The sequence below is a fragment of the Aphis gossypii genome, chromosome 2 (genome assembly GCF_020184175.1).
Source record: "Aphis gossypii isolate Hap1 chromosome 2, ASM2018417v2, whole genome shotgun sequence".
Classification (NCBI taxonomy): domain Eukaryota; kingdom Metazoa; phylum Arthropoda; class Insecta; order Hemiptera; family Aphididae; genus Aphis; species Aphis gossypii.
In genome coordinates this window covers 88296950-88318022 of record NC_065531.1, presented here as the reverse complement: position 1 = coordinate 88318022, position 21073 = coordinate 88296950, and the positions used below count along the sequence as shown (strand labels likewise).

Here is a 21073-nt window from a genome sequence, read left to right as displayed (position 1 = left end):
ATGTTAAAGAAGATTTATTTGAATTAACCTAGTTTATTTATTTTAACTGAAAATGTTTGCATTTGTTACGTAGGTATATTATTATTTTTTATACACACTGAGATTTTCCAAATATTTAGACTATAAGGACATAAGGTAAAGCTTTTTTACCCTATTTTCCCAGTTATATGGTCCGTCAATATTGATTTATAAGTTAATGACAACTAATAATAATATATTTTAATAATTACTAATTAATAAATGCAATATTTTTGGTAAAAATTAATTCAATCAAAAAATATATATATTATATAATATAACATACGACATAGACTACATGTGTAGTATATGCAATATGCATATTACATATAATTAAACGTTAATACATCTAATATAGTAAAATCTATCTAGTATATAAATCTACTATATGTAAATTAAAATCTATAGAAGTAAAAATATTCTCACGTTAATTATAACGATACTATCATACCTATTATATTATAATTTTTATGTCTAAATTATAATTAAAATTATTTATTTCATATAATAAATATCAATATAATTTATTAACATTTGTAAACCAGCAATACTTAGAAATACTAGAAAAATGCTCGTGTGTCACTGCATAATATTATAATTAAATTTTATTTTTATTATTATTAATACTTATATAGACGTTTATGTATAATTATGAATAGAAAGTTAAGAAAAGAATACCACCTAATTATGATATAAGTTTTGTAAAATGCTATTAAAATAGGACATTTATTAAAACTACAAGATTTTAACTAAAATTGTACTATTTAAATGATACGTTATATTATGTCGAATATCGATGTTGTTTTACCAATGTTTAGTAAACCTAAAAATAAAAATAAATTAAATAAAATAAAAAAATAATAACATTATTATATTTGTTAATTAAATGACTGCTATCGGTATTTTTTTATATTATCATAAGTGATTCATAATTAGGTAATTATAAATTACTATATAAGTTAAATAATATACACATGTCTTAGTGGTTGTCAATATAAAAAAATCAATTTGTCTTTTATAATAATAAATTATAAAAAGATATTTTTTTCAATCCACCAAAGAAATCAAAATGAATCGATAGAGTGAATTGATAATTTTCATCTGTTGTTCTATACGTTTTATTTTACAAGCCCATTCTTTTGAATTTGAGAACCCCTTGAACCCGAGGACCGGTTTCTTCCACACGTCCCTGTCATAAGATTTTAACTGCAAGCAAGTCCTTTCTCCATCAAACTTCTTTTTCCCTCGAGGAAGGAAATGGTATCTTTTCTCTATTACGGTTAATAAAAAACAATCCAAATCGTACATACATATATGTATAGATACATACTAATACCTATTGAACATTAATGTAAACGTATTACACATGTGTTGGAATTTTTTATTATGATCTATTTACTTAAATATACCTATCAAACAATGTATTTATATAAGATATTATATAAACTAATTATAAGTTATATGAAGGAACACAACTGAACGAAAATAAGAATAATAATAATTAGTTTTTAAAAAAAGAAAAGTATATAAGTTAGGATTATATTTATGCTGCAAATAAAAATTAATTATCTTATACAAAGTACAATGACCTAACTTATTTATTATAAATATTAGGTACAATGTCATTCGAAATGTATAATATTAGTATCTTAAAAAGTATTACCTATTTTGGAAATACTTTTTTTCAATAATTTATTGATATTACAAAATAACATTTTTTGGTATTAAAGGTCGGTCCCCACCCCCCAAAAAAACAGTTTAAGTTTTTATTACTTTTTAAAAGAAAGCTAGCAACATACACTTTAAATTCCATATTATGAAGCAGAATATTTTTCTGAAAATTTCAATGTAATAAAAAATGAAAGTTTAGATAAACGAGGTAGGTAAAAGATAATCATTTTATTCAATCCGCCAGTGCCATTCCGCTTATTGAAGCTTTAAATACATACTTGTAATTTATAAAATAAATTACAATTCATTTACACTTCCTTTGAAAATATATTTTTAAACATTGAGATTTTCAGAGAAATATTCTATTTGGAAATTAAAAATAAGTGCTGTCGTTCAAAAAAAATAAAATAACTTTAAATATTATAACGATATAAAATAGTAAAATTACTATTTCTAAAAACATAAATTATTTTCGAAAAAATTAGAGTTTGCCTTTAAAATAATCATCTTATACCTAGGTATAAAACATAATTACTATAAATTCTAATATACTATCTTTCGATTTTTGTTTAATAATATTTCGTTACATTCACTATATCATATCATATCTAATTAGTAATAACTAATAAGTAATACCATTTTAACAATTTATATTTTTTCATCATAATTATTAATGTCACGAATAAATTCAAATGCAAGTTGATCCCGGATATCATGCTATAATTTGCATGTATTTTCCGATTGTATTCAATGCATCATATTTTATAGAATACTCGTACATACATATTCATTCAATTTTATATTTGAAGCATAATTATTAGTTTTCTTTTATGCTACACATAAGTAATATATTTATTATTAAAATCATAATTGGTGAACTGTGTTATCCACCAGCTGTTGGCCAATATATTGAATAAGGATAACTATATAGAATAATTAATAACTAAGTATAATGAATAATAATGCCAGTGGGTTAAATGTGAATCGATGATTATCATTTATAAAATAAACATAGGTTTTATTTCCTTCCATTTAATTATTGTGCACAGTCACCTAATATACGTCTTTGGCGAATGCCTTAATTATATGCACTACCATAATCATCTATTTAATTTGATCATTTATCAAACGGTTATGTACATATTATGAAAAGGTAAAAAAGAAAACAAAATCTTTTCTTATTTGATATATTATGGTTGTTGGTTGGGCAAAAAAGATAGATATTGTGCATCAAAAATTTAACTACACACACGCTCTCTCACTCTCTCTCTCTCTCTCTCTCTCTCACTCTCCCTCGAACTAGCTCTATCATTGTCCAATAATGTAATTCTGTAAATACGACGTACTAGTTATCCTTGACTCGTCCTCCGGCAATATATATAAATATAACCGCAGCTACTGCATATATAGGGATCTCCTCAAGTTATTTTAAAACATTCATTTTGAACACATATCTATAGCCTTCGTCAGACCTCTTAGTAAATAAGTATGCTTTATTTTTTTTAATACTTATTTTTTGATTGCTTGTATATAGTTTTTATGTAAATAATATTATTATGTATTATTGTATAAGTACTGACTAATGATTATATACTAACTAATTACATAAGTAGATCTAGGATTTTAATGCACTTTGCGTTGTTTCTGGTAGTTACAAATTTACGATGTTCATTTTAGTACGATTCATCTTCGTGTCTAGTCGAATAAATAAATTAAGGTAGGTACCAAATTTTAATATACGTTTTTGGAAATTTTAAATTTTAGATAACATTTTTATGATTTTTAGGATATACTCTGTACATGTATTTAAATTTAAAAATGTCTCAAGATTTTAATGGTACTTCCTATTTATAATTATATAACATAATATTAATATATTCTATCAACGCAAATAACATTAAAACTATAATAATTTATATAATCTTTCATTAGAAATTTTAACTAATAAAATAAATATGGAACTGAAAAATGAAAATATATAGTCTACCTATTTAAGTAGATAGCAGATACCTGCTAATACTTTTATAATCATTGAATTCAACATCATCAAATCAATACAACCAACTAAATACTACCAAATTATCAAACTAAATCATTTAAGTAATATAGGTAATGTCTTTGTATAATATATGTTAAATATTAGGTCATAATAAGTCCTAATTTTATTATAAGATGTATTTCAAAATGATTATATTATAATAAATTCTACATTTAAAAGACTATATTATACCAGATTCGACATGACCCAATCGACATAACATACATATGTATACATTAGAAGAATGTAGTAAGAATAGTAAGTTACAATTGATGTCTGGTGAACTATTTTTCTTTATTTAATTTATTGACGTTAACAGCAGTTTCGAAACTGCTGAACTCCGTCGTATAGAAATGGTAAATATATATATATATATATATATAATTATATGATATTGTTTAATTAATTGTTGAGTGTATATAATAAATATTTTAATAACGCTGAAACGGTATATATCTATTCGCCTAAACGGTAGGTATATATTTATTAGCCCAAACAGAACATATTTTGGGTAGATTTGCCCAAACGTTCTACTCCCAAAATGTGACTATCATCGTTTCCGCTAAAACGAAAAATGTTCGATTTTCGTTTCCATCAAATCCATAAATTAATTAGAAGTATCATATACATTCATACTTCTATACTTATATTATTGAGATGGAATTTGAGAACCGCTAGTCTATCTGCAGTTGTATCAATCATCGATATATATCGAGATTCGGAATAAACTAATATTGATAACGCAATAAAAGAACATAAAAATAAAACAATTTCAAGAATAAATTTTTTAAAAAAAGTATGCAACAGTTATTTAAAATAATAAATAGTTTATAGAATTGACAGAAATATTTGACTTAAGGTATATATATTATATATTTACTAATTTAACTACAATAACCTCAATTCAATTGAAGTTCAAAAATATGAACCCAAAAATTAATTCTAACAATTTTTGAGGGTCAGTAAAAACCACCTCCTCGTGGTGGCCCTGGGTAACTCTTAATGGTCTCAAACTAAAATTTAGACAGGTGGGTAGAAATAGATTCGATGGAAACGACTGACTCCCGTTGTAGGTAAATTATATCAATTGATCCTAAATAACACTCGCTGCACTAAATACCAATATTATAATAGAAAATAGATACTTCAATTAGTACCGAATATTTTTATAATAAACAGGTATATATCTATGGTATATCAAAAAGATCATGTTCTATTTATAACGCTATGATGAACTACGAAGGAGGGGAGACTAGGCTGGTATAGTTGCTTCTTTTATCTGTATCTCTGTCAGTCGTGTAAACATTTTATTTCTATATTTTTATACTGTATCTATGGGAATTTCTAGAAACACTTTTGTGCCACCGCCGCATCATTAGACGTTGTTTGGTTCCCTTGACAACACAAAGAAGTTGGAAAGGAACATTTTCGCTTTGCGTATATAAAAAATAGATTAAAATAAAAAATTAAGAATAAAAAAATATAGATAATACAGTAATGGCGAAACAGAGAAGGGGACATCAAACCGTGAATGCAACAGTGTTCCTTACCCCTTCTATAAAACCATTATATCAGAGGTCCAGTCACGGTCTGTGGTCATTCGATGTGCGAGAACCCCTTGTAATGTGTAAATGCGCATCGTTGTCCTTCGATTGGTACTAGGATTTTTTTATATTTAATTTAATCAATTGAATATAATAGATACATCAGATATGATTGCATAGAAAATATCGGAACAAAATTTGTAAAATATTTTCTATTTTAATTAGTTAACAAAAATAAATTAATAATCTATATAGATACAATGTATAAAACTAATATAATTTTTTATTTGTATAAAAAATAGATTGAATTGCAATAAAACATGTTTTATAACTTGAAATGATGCAGTTGTTTTTTTATCGAACTGAAACCAGTCCAAAGGGGACCAAGGTTTCGTTTTGGACATCTTGAACGTGTAAAATTAAACCGGATAGACAAGAAAAGTTCACAACATACGTATTTCAGCAATGGTCAGTCATAGTAGTCATGGTAGGCTAATAAATATTTTATATAAACAGTGTGTTACTCCTATTTTAAATTATATATCATAATAATTAGCTCTTCTAAAAAATTATATGACTACCAATAATCTTAACTTTAAATATTATTAGATATTTATCATTTTTTTCTGATTGAAAATATAATAATTAATAGGTCTATGTATAGCATAATTTTTATGCACGGTATAAAAAAAATTAAATAATTGTTAACTTAAATTAAGTTAGTATGTTAATCAATAAATATTAATGAATGATATTTTAGTTTATTGAAGTAGCTAACTTTATAAGGAAGGTTGCGATTGATTTTTCTTTTGTGTAAAACGCATTTTATTCAGGTTAAATTGAAATTATTATAATTATTATATGAAAGTGTGTTATATTTTTTTTAACTATTTTTACAAAATAATAATTAACATAAGATATTTATTTAATTAAAATGAGATAATGAGATATTAGTTTAGTATAATTGCTTTTAACATAAAATATTGATCTTTAAATGTATATAAAAAATATTTATGTCGTATATATAATATATTCACATGATATATTATATTTACTCTATGTAATATCATATAATTTACAAGAAATAAATTATGATAGAAAAAAATGAAAAAATCTCTTGTTTCAAATGCCAAATACATTATAATATAATCATGTGACAATTTCTATTGAATAGAATCGCCAAAATACTATTTATATTAATGAAATATTGCTTACATACTCGTTATTATAATGACTTTAACAGTTTTATTAGTTACATATAAGTGGATACATTGGAGTAAGAAAAAATATTAAACTTGAATTTAATGGTCATATACTTTATAAAATATTGAAAATAGTTTTTGTCTACGAAGTAAAAAATAATGAATAATTTCTGTAAACTAAAATATATATAGAACAAAAAGTTAAATAAATGAATAATTTATTAAAAATAATATTTTTTATTTTTTATAAAAAACAAATCAAATAATAAATTTAGATATAAAACTGCACAGTAACAGTGAGCTTAATATTTTAACTTTTAGTTAATACCTTTTAACAGAGGTATAGAAATAAAGCAAAATGTGCAGATTTTACGTATTTAAATATTACCCATTACAGTTGGGTGTTTTTTTTTTTAATTAAATAATTGAAAACTCCATTGTAATTGTATGTACCTATATATATACATATATGACTGCAGTATAATGTATAATTTTTTAAAATACGACTTTTGTGTTTAATTTAAATAACAAATTATAATCTACCTACTTAACTAGGAAATAACTGCTTTAATTATTATATAATATCACTTATCTGAGTTATTGTTATTAAATACATATGATATATTCAGCTTGAAAAAAATAAACAATAGTTTTACCTAAAAAAATACTAAATACGACATTGAACTAAAACTATACAAAAAAGTTATCGCAATTAATACTAACAGATAAACTATTCGTGTTTCTAAGACCTAAATTATACAGATCAGCTGAAAGAAAAAATATTATTTTTTTATCATAAAATTTGCATAGTCACGTGAATAATATTATAAAACTATATAATAGGATGTCAATAAATATTTTCTCAGTCAACGTGCTGCAGTAGTGTATTCGCTTCAAAGTTTCAGACAAAATCAAATTAAGTATTATTAATATTTTATTACCTGTAAAAGTGCTATAGTATACTGTATACAGCGCGTGTATAGTGCAATGAAATGTTAGTACGAAACTATGAACGGGGAACGGGAGCAAGTATATGATGAGGGGAGGTGGACAGTCGAAACCCGTTATGTGTTGCAACACAACGAAGACAGAAGCACATCAGAAAAGAAGATGAAAAAAAAGTGCGTTCCTTACGCACTTAATCGCCAGAGCGGCATTATATAGAGAATATTATGTACGGTAAGAAAAAAGAAAATGCAGTGTGTTCGCCGTTCCGAATCCAATTATTACGCTATGCGCACCGCCAGGTATACCACGAATACGCAATTAAATCCGGACTGGAATATAACGAAAACCGTTTGCGAGAAAATGCAGCTAAGCACTACGAAACAAGAAAATAATGAAATCTCTCAAAAAAATTTGAACTAATTCTATCAAGAAGTGATAAAAGTAAATATATTATACATATTCGGCGACCGCGGAAATTTATCAGGGAGGGAAATAATAAAATTAAACACCAAGAACTTCATTGAAAAAAGTTAATTCTTTGCAAACTATATAATAAAATAAACAATCAGCTCAATAAAAATAAATAAATAAAATCTATACTTAAGTCAAAATAATAATTAAACGTTGATTTAAACAATAATAAAAGTTAAAATTTTCAAAATTATACATGAGTCTAGGGAGAAAACCCCGTTGTGTCCTTCCTTCAGACACCCATGTATATTGTACATACAAATATTACATATTATAGGATTTGTATTTTATAGACCTCATTATACAGCGCACATAAAATCAACAAACTCTCTATTACGATACCTAACCATAATTATTTTACAAAATAAAAATTAATTTGAAATTTAACTATTGGAATTAAGATAATCCAAATACATAGTGCATATTACTTATCTTAGGTATATATGTAATACAGTGTGTTGCCTAAATTGGTGAACACACTGTATGTATGTACCTATATTGTGTATATTATTCCGTTGTAGAGCTATAAGTTTAATCTATATTACACAACCATACTTCGTAAAAAAATATAATTAATACAGCTTTGGGCTTGTATACCAAAATACAGAGTCATTTTATTATTATTTTTTAAAAATATTAATCTTATATATAATACTTTTAATAATGAAAACGAACTTTATTAAACATTAAACTGTATCTATATAGTGTATAGTATCCTAAAAAAATTATAGGTATAATACTTATATTCCTATGTTCTCTGTAAATTATTATTTAATAAAAAAAAAATAAAAACGCGACAGTTGTCAGAATTCACAAAAAAATAAGTTTATTTTCTATTTAAAATATACAAAAATATATCATAACCAACTTAAATAGCACATAATACACGTATACAAGTATATTACCTACATAAATAAAAGTATATTATATATAATAAAACCCACTTATTATGCTATATAATATGTGTGATGTATGTATGAAACATATGTGTTAAAGAAGGCCTTGAACTGCTACCACAGTATAACCTTGAACTCTTTGTGCAACGTTACAAGTTACTATATTATGTATTATAAAGTATACTCTTCATTTACAGTCCCTATTTATGAAAAAACAAAACGAAAAATGAAAATGTTTATAAAACTTTTATCAGATACTTATCAATTATAACGTATAAGTCTAGAAAATCACTACAATGATCAAAGACAATTAAATACCAAATTAAGATAAGCTAAAGAGTTGCAATTTAAATACAAACAGTAAAATATGGTATGTAGAATGTAGATAGGTATACATAATTTGAGTGCAAAATACAAATATATTGACTATAACTCATAAAAGTTACCTATAGTTTTATAATTACCTATTATAACAATAATACGTAAATAGAACTTTATATCCAATGTATATCTGATATTAAGGGACAATATTAATGAAGTTATGCTAATAATTTTGTAATTCATATTCTTATCAAATTACATAATAAAAAATAACAGGTTTATATAGATTTTATTTTATTAAAGTGTTTAAATTATTTTTATTTTTACAAAATAGGTTTGGCCCCATATAATAATTTTCTTGACGTGATGTACAGATAAAGGACACAAACTCTTCTATGATTATACGGTAAGTTAGAGTACTTGTAGTATCAGAGTGCGGCATTTACAATGCGACAAGCTGCTACAACCGTTTTATATACATGTTATAAACGTTGAAATAAATGTACACACAAATGTCAACGTGAATCGTACTGCAATATTTATCAAAAGGCAAGGCTGTTCGATTAAAAGATAATAGTGCTAAGTTTTTCAAAATTTGAATTTTGATGAGTTATAACAATATTATTTGAGATAATATTATTACGTTTAAAATTTCTGCACATTAACATTAATGTATTAAACAAAAAGTAATATACTCAAGAAATTCAAATATTAGGTATACACTGCAGTATATGTACGCTTAGAATAATTTAATTGCTCTAGCATCACTTTAATAACAGTCTAAGAAATAGACACTTATTTGTATCTTAATATACCGTCCGCCACATATATAGTTATACATGTGTATAAACATGTGCGTGTACTCATTTTGAGTTAAAATGTTTTGATTCATATGATAATAATATTTCATAAAATATGTAGTTATAAAAGTTAAAATACAAACTATTATTATAATGTATTTTCAAGCCATTCCTTCACAGTGCTCGTCCACTACACATCATTATAACGCTATGAGCACACTATATAGCTGGAGCGCACGCAGATAAACAAGCCACAGTACACACAAATACCTAGCCGTGACTAATTGCCCCCGACTGTTCCCTAATCCCGCCTGTATGACGATCATTATATTATAATTTATATTATATTATGTATTTTTACCTCTAAATCTCATTATTTCGACTTGTTCGCAAAAGTCCTAATTTTCAGGGCGGTATATTACAAGTAGAATATAATATGGTCGCACGTTAAAAGCCTGTTCCGAATCACGTAAATTGAAGAATCATATATTTTATTATATTATAATATAAAAACGACATTATGGCAATCTGCTAATAATACAATTTAAAAAGTATATAATATATAAAATAGCCGTTGCTGATTGTTCTTCAGTATACGAAAAATACGCGTCAGACACAGTCGCCACCCGTATATCGTTTTCGTACACGCGGGAAAAGTTGGGCGGGATAAATCAGACGCGCGCGCAGGGTACGGGCGGAGGCGTTCGGCCATTTTGATGCGTCCCTCGCCCACAAACGCCCGACGGCACTTAATCGCCAGCTGAGTTCAACGTTACAATCTCGTATTTCTACGCGTTATCATAAAACAGTAGTTTTAATTAATTTCTTTTTATTATTCGACAATAAAATCATTATCATATCACGTTTTTGTATAATTGTATTCTGTTATTATATAGATAATAACACAAAAACATAATATAATAATACTTAAAAACAGATGAATATATTTTTATGCGAATAATTAAAAAATATTATATTTGCTACTATAGTATTACCTACACTTTTTTTTAATGCGTCAAGGTTTTTTTCCTATTAAAAAAATTGTATATTTTAAATATTATTATGAATTGTTTTATGATTTAATAACTATACAGACCATTTAGGCCTTTCGCCATAAGCTCACAACTACTATTCTTCTCCATATTTTTCTATAAATGGAATAAAAAATTCGAAGAATGAATATTTATTCAAGTTTATGAATTTTTAAATTACGCAGTCAAAATAATATTTATAAACTTAAATCATTGGTTAACCATAACACTTTTTTTGCTCGACGCTGAATTGTTGAAACGGGTATCTAAATAATAATTATAGTTGAACAGAATACTCGCTTTTGCTGATTATTATTAAGGTTGTTACGTTATTGTGCGTATTATAAAAAATATATACATATAAACAATAGGTACTAACTTAACTATTAAAACATTACAATTTACAAATAATATTTTTCAAGAAATCTATTGTATGTTTAAAGTCAATATTATGTAATTATTTAAATAAATACGAGTCCGCGTGTTTTTATTATTTTATATTTATAATACTAACCAATATAAATACAGCAGGTATCTTTCACACGCATCGTGTTAATTCACGTACCCTATCCTATACACTCTTACTTAATTATTGATGGCGATTACAATTGAACATAATACTATTGTAGATTAGGCGGACTCTACAAGATGGTTGTTGAAAGGGGGAATTTCCTTTTTCTATAATATATTTTTTGTCCAATTTATATATTTGTAAAACATAAATATTATGTACATACTATATTTATAATGTAGCTGCATAGTAAAATTAAAATTCTCCTCCTATTTAGAAATTTGTTTTGATATTCCGTTATATACCATTGAAAGACTGAATGAACATAGATATATAAAAATAAATCCGGTAATGTTTTATTGTATATTCGTATATTTTGATACTTATAATTTTAACATACTATAAAATTTAAGCCATATATTAATAATTAATATACCTAGTTTGAAAATTTTAAAATACCAACTATGGTACAGACTACTACTGGATAGTATATAAAGCAGTACTAAAAAGTAATAAAGTGAGTAATTAATAACGAATAATTTGTAACAATATTCATATTTTAATTAATATATTTGTATAAAAGAGTGGAGTCTTGCGCGTGTTTTGTTATTGCATTAAAAATTATATAAGTATACTTATAATATAAAAATAGGGTCTGAGATCACTGCCGTCGTGAGAAAGTTACGGGTCATTTACGAACGAGGGTGGTAGAATTCGGAGGCTAATACAACTATAATACACTTGTATTCAATATTGTATAGAAAAGATATAGGGGTTAAACAGTAGGTATTGTATCATAGGTAAAAGTAATAAAACCATTTGTTTACAATATTTATAGTGCCATAAAATCAAAACCTTTTAAATAAAATGTATCAACCATACGTCATAAAAATAGATAAGCATGTAACTTTATTAAAGGATTATTTTTTTCATATAATTATTAAGAAAGGTTGAGATAAAATGACACTATACCTAACGTTATAATGGCGAAAGTGTATAACTACGAATAGAGTTTAGAATATGATATACCTACAATTATCATATTCTACACTTTGTTTAAATTATAATAATATGAAATGTGCAACAACAATGATGTCCCGGATCGTTCAAATCATCATATTATTTTGTAGACCACCCGCAATTTTTCTTAGTGAACACCCCTGTGCGCACTCTGCGCGGCCAAAACGAGCACAAAAGTAAAATATTCTCTCTAGGTGAGCTATGATGATGTGCTAGCAGATTTGTTTCCATTGGAACGGAACCGGTTATGAAATGAAACATAGGTACAACATGGCGTGTATCTACTCGTATTATCGTCTTCGTCTTAATGATATTGTGAATTGCAAACCTAATAAAGGTAATTACTAAAACTGTATAGAGAAAAATTAAAATCGAAGAGAGAGTTAAAAAACGAAAAACGCACGTAAATGGCACTGAAATTATACGTGTAAAACGTGTAGGTACCGCAACGGAAATCGGCGGACAAGGACGTTTTAAAAATATACACAAAAATAATAATACAAATTGTCAATTGAGTACAACACTACTACGCTTAACTAACTTATTTCTAACTTAAACTACTCTTATTATTATTATTGCACTCACGGTGTTGGTTGTCATGTCAACAACTACGTAAATGAGCAGGACGATCTCCTGTTCATCAGATCCGAGTAGGTTTCCTTGGTGGCCAGCCGTGGCCACGTACAGGGCACATAGGTACGGTGTAGCGGCTCTCATATTAATAACCTTAATACTTTTGCAAACGTCTTGTAGTTCTATTTGGAGGCCCCCCTCCTCCACCACCTCCACCAGCGGTCGAGTATCACAGACCGTCGATTTGATGTCGGTCATTCCCCATTACCTATATAAATAAACATACAATATTTAATAACAAATAAACAAATAATAAAACTAAAAAAAAACTTTCTTGTTTTGAAATTAAAATAATATTAAACACTACTTAAATGTATCTACTCATAAAATGTTTTTACCTTCTAGAAATATAAAAACAGATGTTAAGTAAAATGTTGTATCAAATATAGTTTTTATACTTTATTTTTAAAAATAATAATTAAAAAAAATGAAAACCTTAGCACGATAACATAAATACACAATTATATATATACTAATATTTTTCAAAACAAATAATAATAGGTACCTATTTAACATTATATAATAATTTATAGGTAATTTTTCTTTAAAATAATAACAAAAAACATGGCCTAGATTTTTTGAAAGATAATTTATAATAGTTGTTAACAATCTACTCACTAATATACAATTTCTTTTTACCCTACATTGATTCAATGTTTAAAAAATACATGTTTCAAATTATTCAATTAATATTAAAAGAACAACATTCGTTGTAAATATTACACAACTATCTATTTTTTATAATAATTGTAATATTTTTTCAAATATCTACATTACATTTTTTTAAAGACAAATAAAAATACATAATTTGTTAAACTATTTAATTGACTGCATGTAATAACGTAAAACATTATTTATTCTTATACAAATTTTCATGACCTTGACAGTGTTTACAGGTCTCCTATAATTTAAGAAAATTTATACGTGACGCAATTTACACCCATGGCCGTCTTCTATTCGGAGAATAATCGTCTAGTATTAATATGTTTTTAACATAAGATTTATATCAACACGTTATCAATTTTGACGAATAAAATATATTTCAAAATAATATAATGTCGTGTTTTACATTTATGGACAAAAACACAAAAAACTATGATACAACATGTTAAATTTTATACTTAGGTGATTTAATTTGATTAAAGTCGAGTTTAAAATTGTTTAAGGCATCACATAAATAAATGTACGTCATATAATCTATAATGTGTAAAATAATTAACAAATAACACCTAATAATAAATAAACGCAACTATACCTATACTCCATACATCTAGACCAATTATTGAAACTTCAATGATAACCTATTAAATGAATAGTAAATCAAGTTATTTTTATCGTACAATTTTTAAACGACAGAAATAACAAATTTAAATTTTTAAATTTTTACACATATTCAATATCAATAACCGTAAATGAGAATGAATAAAATCAGGGTTGAAAACTTTATTTTACGCAAAGCGGAATTATTCAGTAACGATCGAAACATTCCAACTTTTATAAGAAGCCAAGTAACATTAAACTAAGTACAAAAAGTAATTCTCTTTATACACATAAAGTTATAATGAAAAGAAATAATGTACTATATTATTTTTAAAAACGCACTAAATTACTAAAAATATTCGGAAAAAGTACAAATAAATTATTAAAATGTAATATATACCTATACAATTTTGCTATAAAAAGTAGAGAAAAAATCAATTACCTATATTAAAATTAAATTATTTATATTCAACGAATATAAATATTGTATCATTCATAACTAATCAATAATGTAAGCCTTAATTAGTTTCAATATATCTTAAAAAGTTTAATATTTTTTAAATAAAATTACAAGTTTTCTTGAGTTAAGCAATGAAATAGAAAACATTTTTAAGAGAAAATTATTGTTAAAAACATTACATTTTTAACCTTTAATGTATATTTAATTATATAACATGTTGTTTTTACTAACCAAATATTTATTGATATAATATTAAGTACAGAAATGTTCAAATATATAGGTTATATAGGTAGGTAATTTTAAAATAAAATCTAAAAAACTAATTAATGTATGGCAGTAAGTATATTCAGAGATATTTCAAAATCAATTATTTAATACATCGGTGTTGAAAATGAAACACAGATTGTTATAAATTATACATCGTATTCAATGTTATTAGTTATGTAACTATAATCATTTAGCAAATTACAATATTACGTTGATGAAAATATAAAAACCAAAGTTTCTCAATACATTATACAGACATACAGTATACCTACATATGAAATATTTTTAATTTTTAATGAGATGTGGTTTTTTTCATAAAGAGACGTCGCAAAAAATAAATTTGTATACATCTTTTGTAATACTGAACGGAAACGTCAAATATTATTTTAATAATGAGACCGCGTAGGTAGGCTTTCATACCAGCCACCACGAATAGTAGCGATGGCCGCGACAGTCTGCACCCGGGAAAACCGTTCTGTGACCGATGAACCGATGAAAAACGTACGGCACCATTCTACGACCATACCGTACGGTGAGCTATTCTATCTTGAGCAGATGCAAATTGAGAAGAACAATAATACCCAGAAGATTTAATACGCACAAGCACAAGATACAAAATAATGAATAAATATTAAATATATTATAAATTATATTATATATACCTACACGATGAGGTTGATAGATCGACGGTTACTTTAAATTTGATAAAAGTTAGGATTTCCAATTACAAATTTTACAGTAAAATTAATATATAAAATTATTTAAATACTCTTATTTTTCTCGTTAATTGTTATAAAATGTGCATGTACTAGTAGGTACTACATAAAAATATTGAAGAACCCTAATATTATAAGTTGTATTGTCTAAATACTTTTTATAGGATCAAAAATATAATAAATTATATTATATAGTTAATTTATTACTGAAAATCTACTTTAATTAAATTCTGTAATATTACTTTAATATGTAAACCTAAAAAATGTAGATCTATACATAAAAATAAGCCTAATCAATTATTTATTTTAAAATTAGTTTTGATTAATATTTAGGTTAGTGAACTATGATATATTAAAAAACCGTATGTAAACCACAATAAATGATTTGATATAGGTACAATTATTGATGTTATTTTTATTTTATTTATGTTTTATAAATTATAATAGTATAAATTTTGACTAAAAAATTTTTAATTTTCTACACATTTTAGTTCATACAAATACAACGAAGATCAAATTCAGTGGCACAATAAGAACTGTTTTCCTGAGAAAGGAATAAAGTTAGTTGTTTATATAGTTTGATAGGCAAATGGGTAACTAAATATGTTTTTTTTATTACATTTAATATAATTTTTTAGCATATTATACATTATTATGAGTGGGTGGAACTATGCCCTAGTAATAAAAAGTGCATAACGCCGCTATGTCAGTACGCAAAAATACAATTGATAATATTTAGTTGATAAGCATCTGCTAGGAACTATGGTAAGCAGTTTTTAACCTTGATTAGTTGATAATCTGAATTTTTATAATATTATAACCAATTATCTAATGTATGTATCTGATTTAGTTCATACATTTTTATAATCAAGATTATAGTCTACAATAAATAAAATCTGAATTACATTGTATATCTAAAAATGCCATGTCAGTATCACGAATATTAATTATTTCATTATTACATGCGTGGTAAAAATAATACTACAGAACACCACATTTTTTAAACAATTCACATTACCTACTAAAATATTTCTTTTTTCTTTTGTGATTGTAATATATGAATGGTTTTATTTATTATTTTAAAAAAGAAAAATTTTTAAAAAATTTATATAATTTTATAAATTTAATTATAATATTAACTGAATGGAATTTGATATTACGAAGTAATGTGCTATTTTATTGAAATTGAAAAATTCACAAAATAAATTTGTTTACTTATATAAAAATAACAAAGTATACTAATATTACTATACTTATAGGTAATAGCTATAACTATAGTTTTACTGTTATAAATAATAACTAAAAAGCCAAAGTTAAATAAATAGTAATGTAAGTTATATTCGTTATAATATTCAAAAACTATAGAAATGGTTACGATTAAGAATTAATTCTGTTGTCATATAAATCAGTACACGTAAACCAGTTAAACACGTAAGAACTATTTTTTTTCAAATTTTGCAGTGTGGGAATCTATGAAAATGACAATCAATATACAAATTTCAAATTAAAATTTTTAATGAAAAGTAAAACTAAATTATAAATATTTACAATTACCTAACTATTTTGAATACAATATTATTTAGGGACGACTGCTTATTGATCGACGATTGTACTATATTGTATTGTTGTCTCACACAATGCAATTGTTGGGGAGATATAATAACGAAATACGATTTAAATAACTGTTTTATATAGGTGCATATTATATATTTTACATTCTCAACGACAAAAAAGATGAAGCCAAACACACGCATTACGTAATCAACATAACGTGTGAGTTTCAAAGGGTTAAGTGAGGTCCTTTTTATACCTATTTTTCGTATTAAAATTTCCGATTAAGTTATCGAAATAAAATAAAGAATTTAAAATTTCTATTGACTGTTCCTCAGCCACAAAGTTCTTTGTAAAACGGGGAGAGAGATATTAAAATAACAAGTTGACGAATTCCTTTACGGTATGATGACGGGAATGCCCGCTGTAGCAGTTGTAGTTCCCTGGACACGCATCACAAACCACGTATGAACAATAATACGCGTGTTACGTCGTCCAGAAAGGTAACACGGATGTGTTGCATAGAGTATAGAGCTTCAATGGTAAAACTTAAAAAATCAAATAAGTCTCCAATATGATTATTTATTAGGATATATTCCATGATTCATATCAAAATATTCATAAAACCATAGCAGTTGATGCGAAGAAATAACCTGACATACAATACATAAAAAATATTTGGTTTTCGATTTTAAATTATGGGTCTACAAAAAGTAAGTATTTTAACATTCTTGTCTTATTTTTCGTTATAAAATTAGTGTATTATGTACAGGCATGAAAAATAAACATAGATTTAGATTCAATTACGTTAGGTTAAGTTATACTAATACTTGAATACTTCTTAAGGGCAAAAATATAATTTTAATTAAATTCTTTAGTATGATTCGTATTAATCACAGAATTATTTTGATTATTCCAATAATATTGTTTCCATTACTTTTATACATTTTTAGTCTTTCATGTAACATTTTTAAATAATTATTATATTAAATCTTATTTTTCTTATGTAATCAATACCTATATTTAAATTGTTAACTTTATAGATTGACTTAACTATTTTAAAATGTATATTTTGTAGTTCATAAAATTATATAACTAAAAATATTTATCATAGGAAATTAAACATTGCGTGAATTTCACTAAAAATAAATACAAGCAAATTAATAGTTTATGAAAGGTATGTATATATTATAATAATATAACACGGCCGAATTTTTTCAGCCAAGAAAATAATAATAATAGGTAATGATTTAAAAAATTAAAAAAATATATTAATAAAACTTTATTTTGTATGTAGGTACTCTAATCTAATGGATATGACTTATGATAAACACCCATTAGTATAAGTATAAACATTATTATTATTTTTTATTTCATTCAAATTCAATATAGATACTTACTAATTTGTTTTAATTTTTGTTTTAGCTTGAAAACATATTTTAATATTATTGAAGTATAAAATAAATATTATTGTATAGTCTTTAGTATCAAGCAAAATATTTTCAAATGTCACCTAGTTACTAAAAAATATACAGTTACATTTTACGAAAATATACTGTAATCTGTGATGTATTTTAAACTTTAAAGGTAGATGATGGTTTATAGTTGTACATAACCCAAGAGAATATTGAATACATTTTAAAAATTTAATTATATTATGTATAATTTAAATAACGATGAACGAACTGTTATAAATTATTTCAGAACATGTCATTTTCTATGGAATGAAAATAGTTATAAATAAAATAGACATATCAATGTTTTAATTAAAACTATAAAAATTTTAAATTACTTAAATATTTAACAAAATCCAAATAATAAAATCTTATTTTATTAACATACCTATTTAACAATAAATTACATATTTTCTATAAATATTGAATAATGACTAATACATTAGGTAAATAGGAGTAATGAATGATGAATTCTAATTACAGAAACTAATAAATTTAGCAGATATTTTATACACATTAAAAATTACGAAATTTACAATCATAAAATGTTCAAAATTTATTATTAAATATTTACACATTAATTGAAAGGTTTATAATTCAAACGAAAACCCCTATAGCTGGTATCTTTATGTGTTATCGTTCGAGGGATAAGAGAAAATATTGTATGTACTATGTAGAATCAACATGTTACTATCATTCACCAACAACAATATTATTAACGATTAAGTATAAATAGTTTAATCTAATTTTAAAAGTATATACGATATTGCCACTTTTAAAACGGATACAAACTGTATAATTATATGCGTACTAGACTATGGAATGCATTAATTTTGATAAAGCATCAATACCTGCGTCCAGTACAACTGCATTATTCGAAATGTTAAAAGTGAAAACGAAAATTGAGCTACTGTGCTTAGAGAACGGAAAAAGCTTGTAGCAGGATACCTGTTGCCGACGATCAGTTCAGCACATGTACCGTATACGGAGATAATATCTACTCACACACACACACACACACACACAATGACAATATCAACTCACCGTTCAGTCTGTTTCATATCCGTTATTTGATTCCGGTCGTTCGGAAGGCGCACTAAGATTTCTAGCGAATCGGTAACGGCCGGCACACAAACGACGAAAAAATGAACCGAACTTTCGAAATACGTATCCGGAATTCCGATTTACGATCGATTCCGGTGGCGGCGGAAGTGCGCGGGGGACGTCGAAGATCTTGTACGTAATGAATAATAATGTATTATTCTATTATGTACCGTCTATATAACTATATAAGCGAACGGACACACATTAAATAAGCTTATTTAAACAATATACTACGATATAAGTTTATATTTGTTAAATTGTTGACATAATTAAGTGTTTTATTTTTGACCGAACGTGCTCGCACACCGGAGACCGAATGCTGTCGAGTGGCGGCGGCAGTTCTCTGTTGCGCTGTAAACGACAACGGTGAGAGGTAGGAAAAAAATACTACAGGTATTATAAACGCGATTATAGTGGGAGCGGGACGAGGTGGTTAGGAGGACGGTCCGTGGCAGCGGTGCTCCGGTGGGGAGCCAGGTGATACGGCCAGGTGAACCAGGTATTTCCGTGCGTGTGTGTATGTGTGTGTGTGTGTGTGTATGTGTGGTGTGTGTGTGTGTGTGTGTGTCTGCTACGTGTATTACGGCTGTGGCGGCGTCACTCCCCACTAGCGAAACCGGCTTTCCCCCTACCCGCGGCAACCACTACCACGTCTTTCCCACTACCCGGGCCGCCGTCGTCGGGATCTTCTTCGCCGCCGCATCGTCATCGTCGTCGTCGTGTAGTAGGGACTGAAAGCGGCGACCTTCAGGTACGTATTATCATTATGACGTTTATAAATTATAATATAATACAATATATTATTATCTAAATAAATGTAAGCATGTATGTATTTTGTATATAAGCACGACATATGTACCATATTATGCATATATTGTATACAAAATACAGTGATTATTTTTTCATTATCTTGGTGTATGAATATCGGTGGGAAAAAAAATTTGGTTTCACTCTCATTGATCGCATTATTTTAAGGAGTCATAACGTTTCCCACCATTCTACGCTTTTTTCAGAAATGTTCTATCGAACATATTCAAGAAGCCTTCGAATATATTAAACTTTGAGTGTATAGAAGCATTTAGTCTATATGAAATAAAAGTAAATTTAATTAGTTAATAATCGTTGTTTCTAAAAACTTATATCATATTTTATAATAA

At 26.1% G+C, this 21073-nt stretch overlaps 1 protein-coding gene across 3 annotated transcripts in view; it reads right to left on the bottom strand.

Moving 5' to 3' along the window:
• The window catches only part of LOC114122734 (RNA-binding protein fusilli), a 71685-nt gene extending 51414 nt beyond the window's left edge, over window positions 1-20271 (bottom strand). For all 3 annotated transcript variants that reach the window (XM_027985501.2, XM_027985493.2, XM_027985487.2), the window contains exons 1-2: window positions 19857-20271; window positions 13057-13312 (exon numbers count right to left, since the gene is read on the bottom strand). In XM_027985501.2, the coding sequence (XP_027841302.1) occupies window positions 13057-13302 (246 nt within the window). In that variant the 5' untranslated portion in view covers window positions 13303-13312; window positions 19857-20271. The remainder of the gene's footprint in view (window positions 1-13056; window positions 13313-19856) is intronic.
• Window positions 20272-21073: the final 802 nt, after the last annotated feature.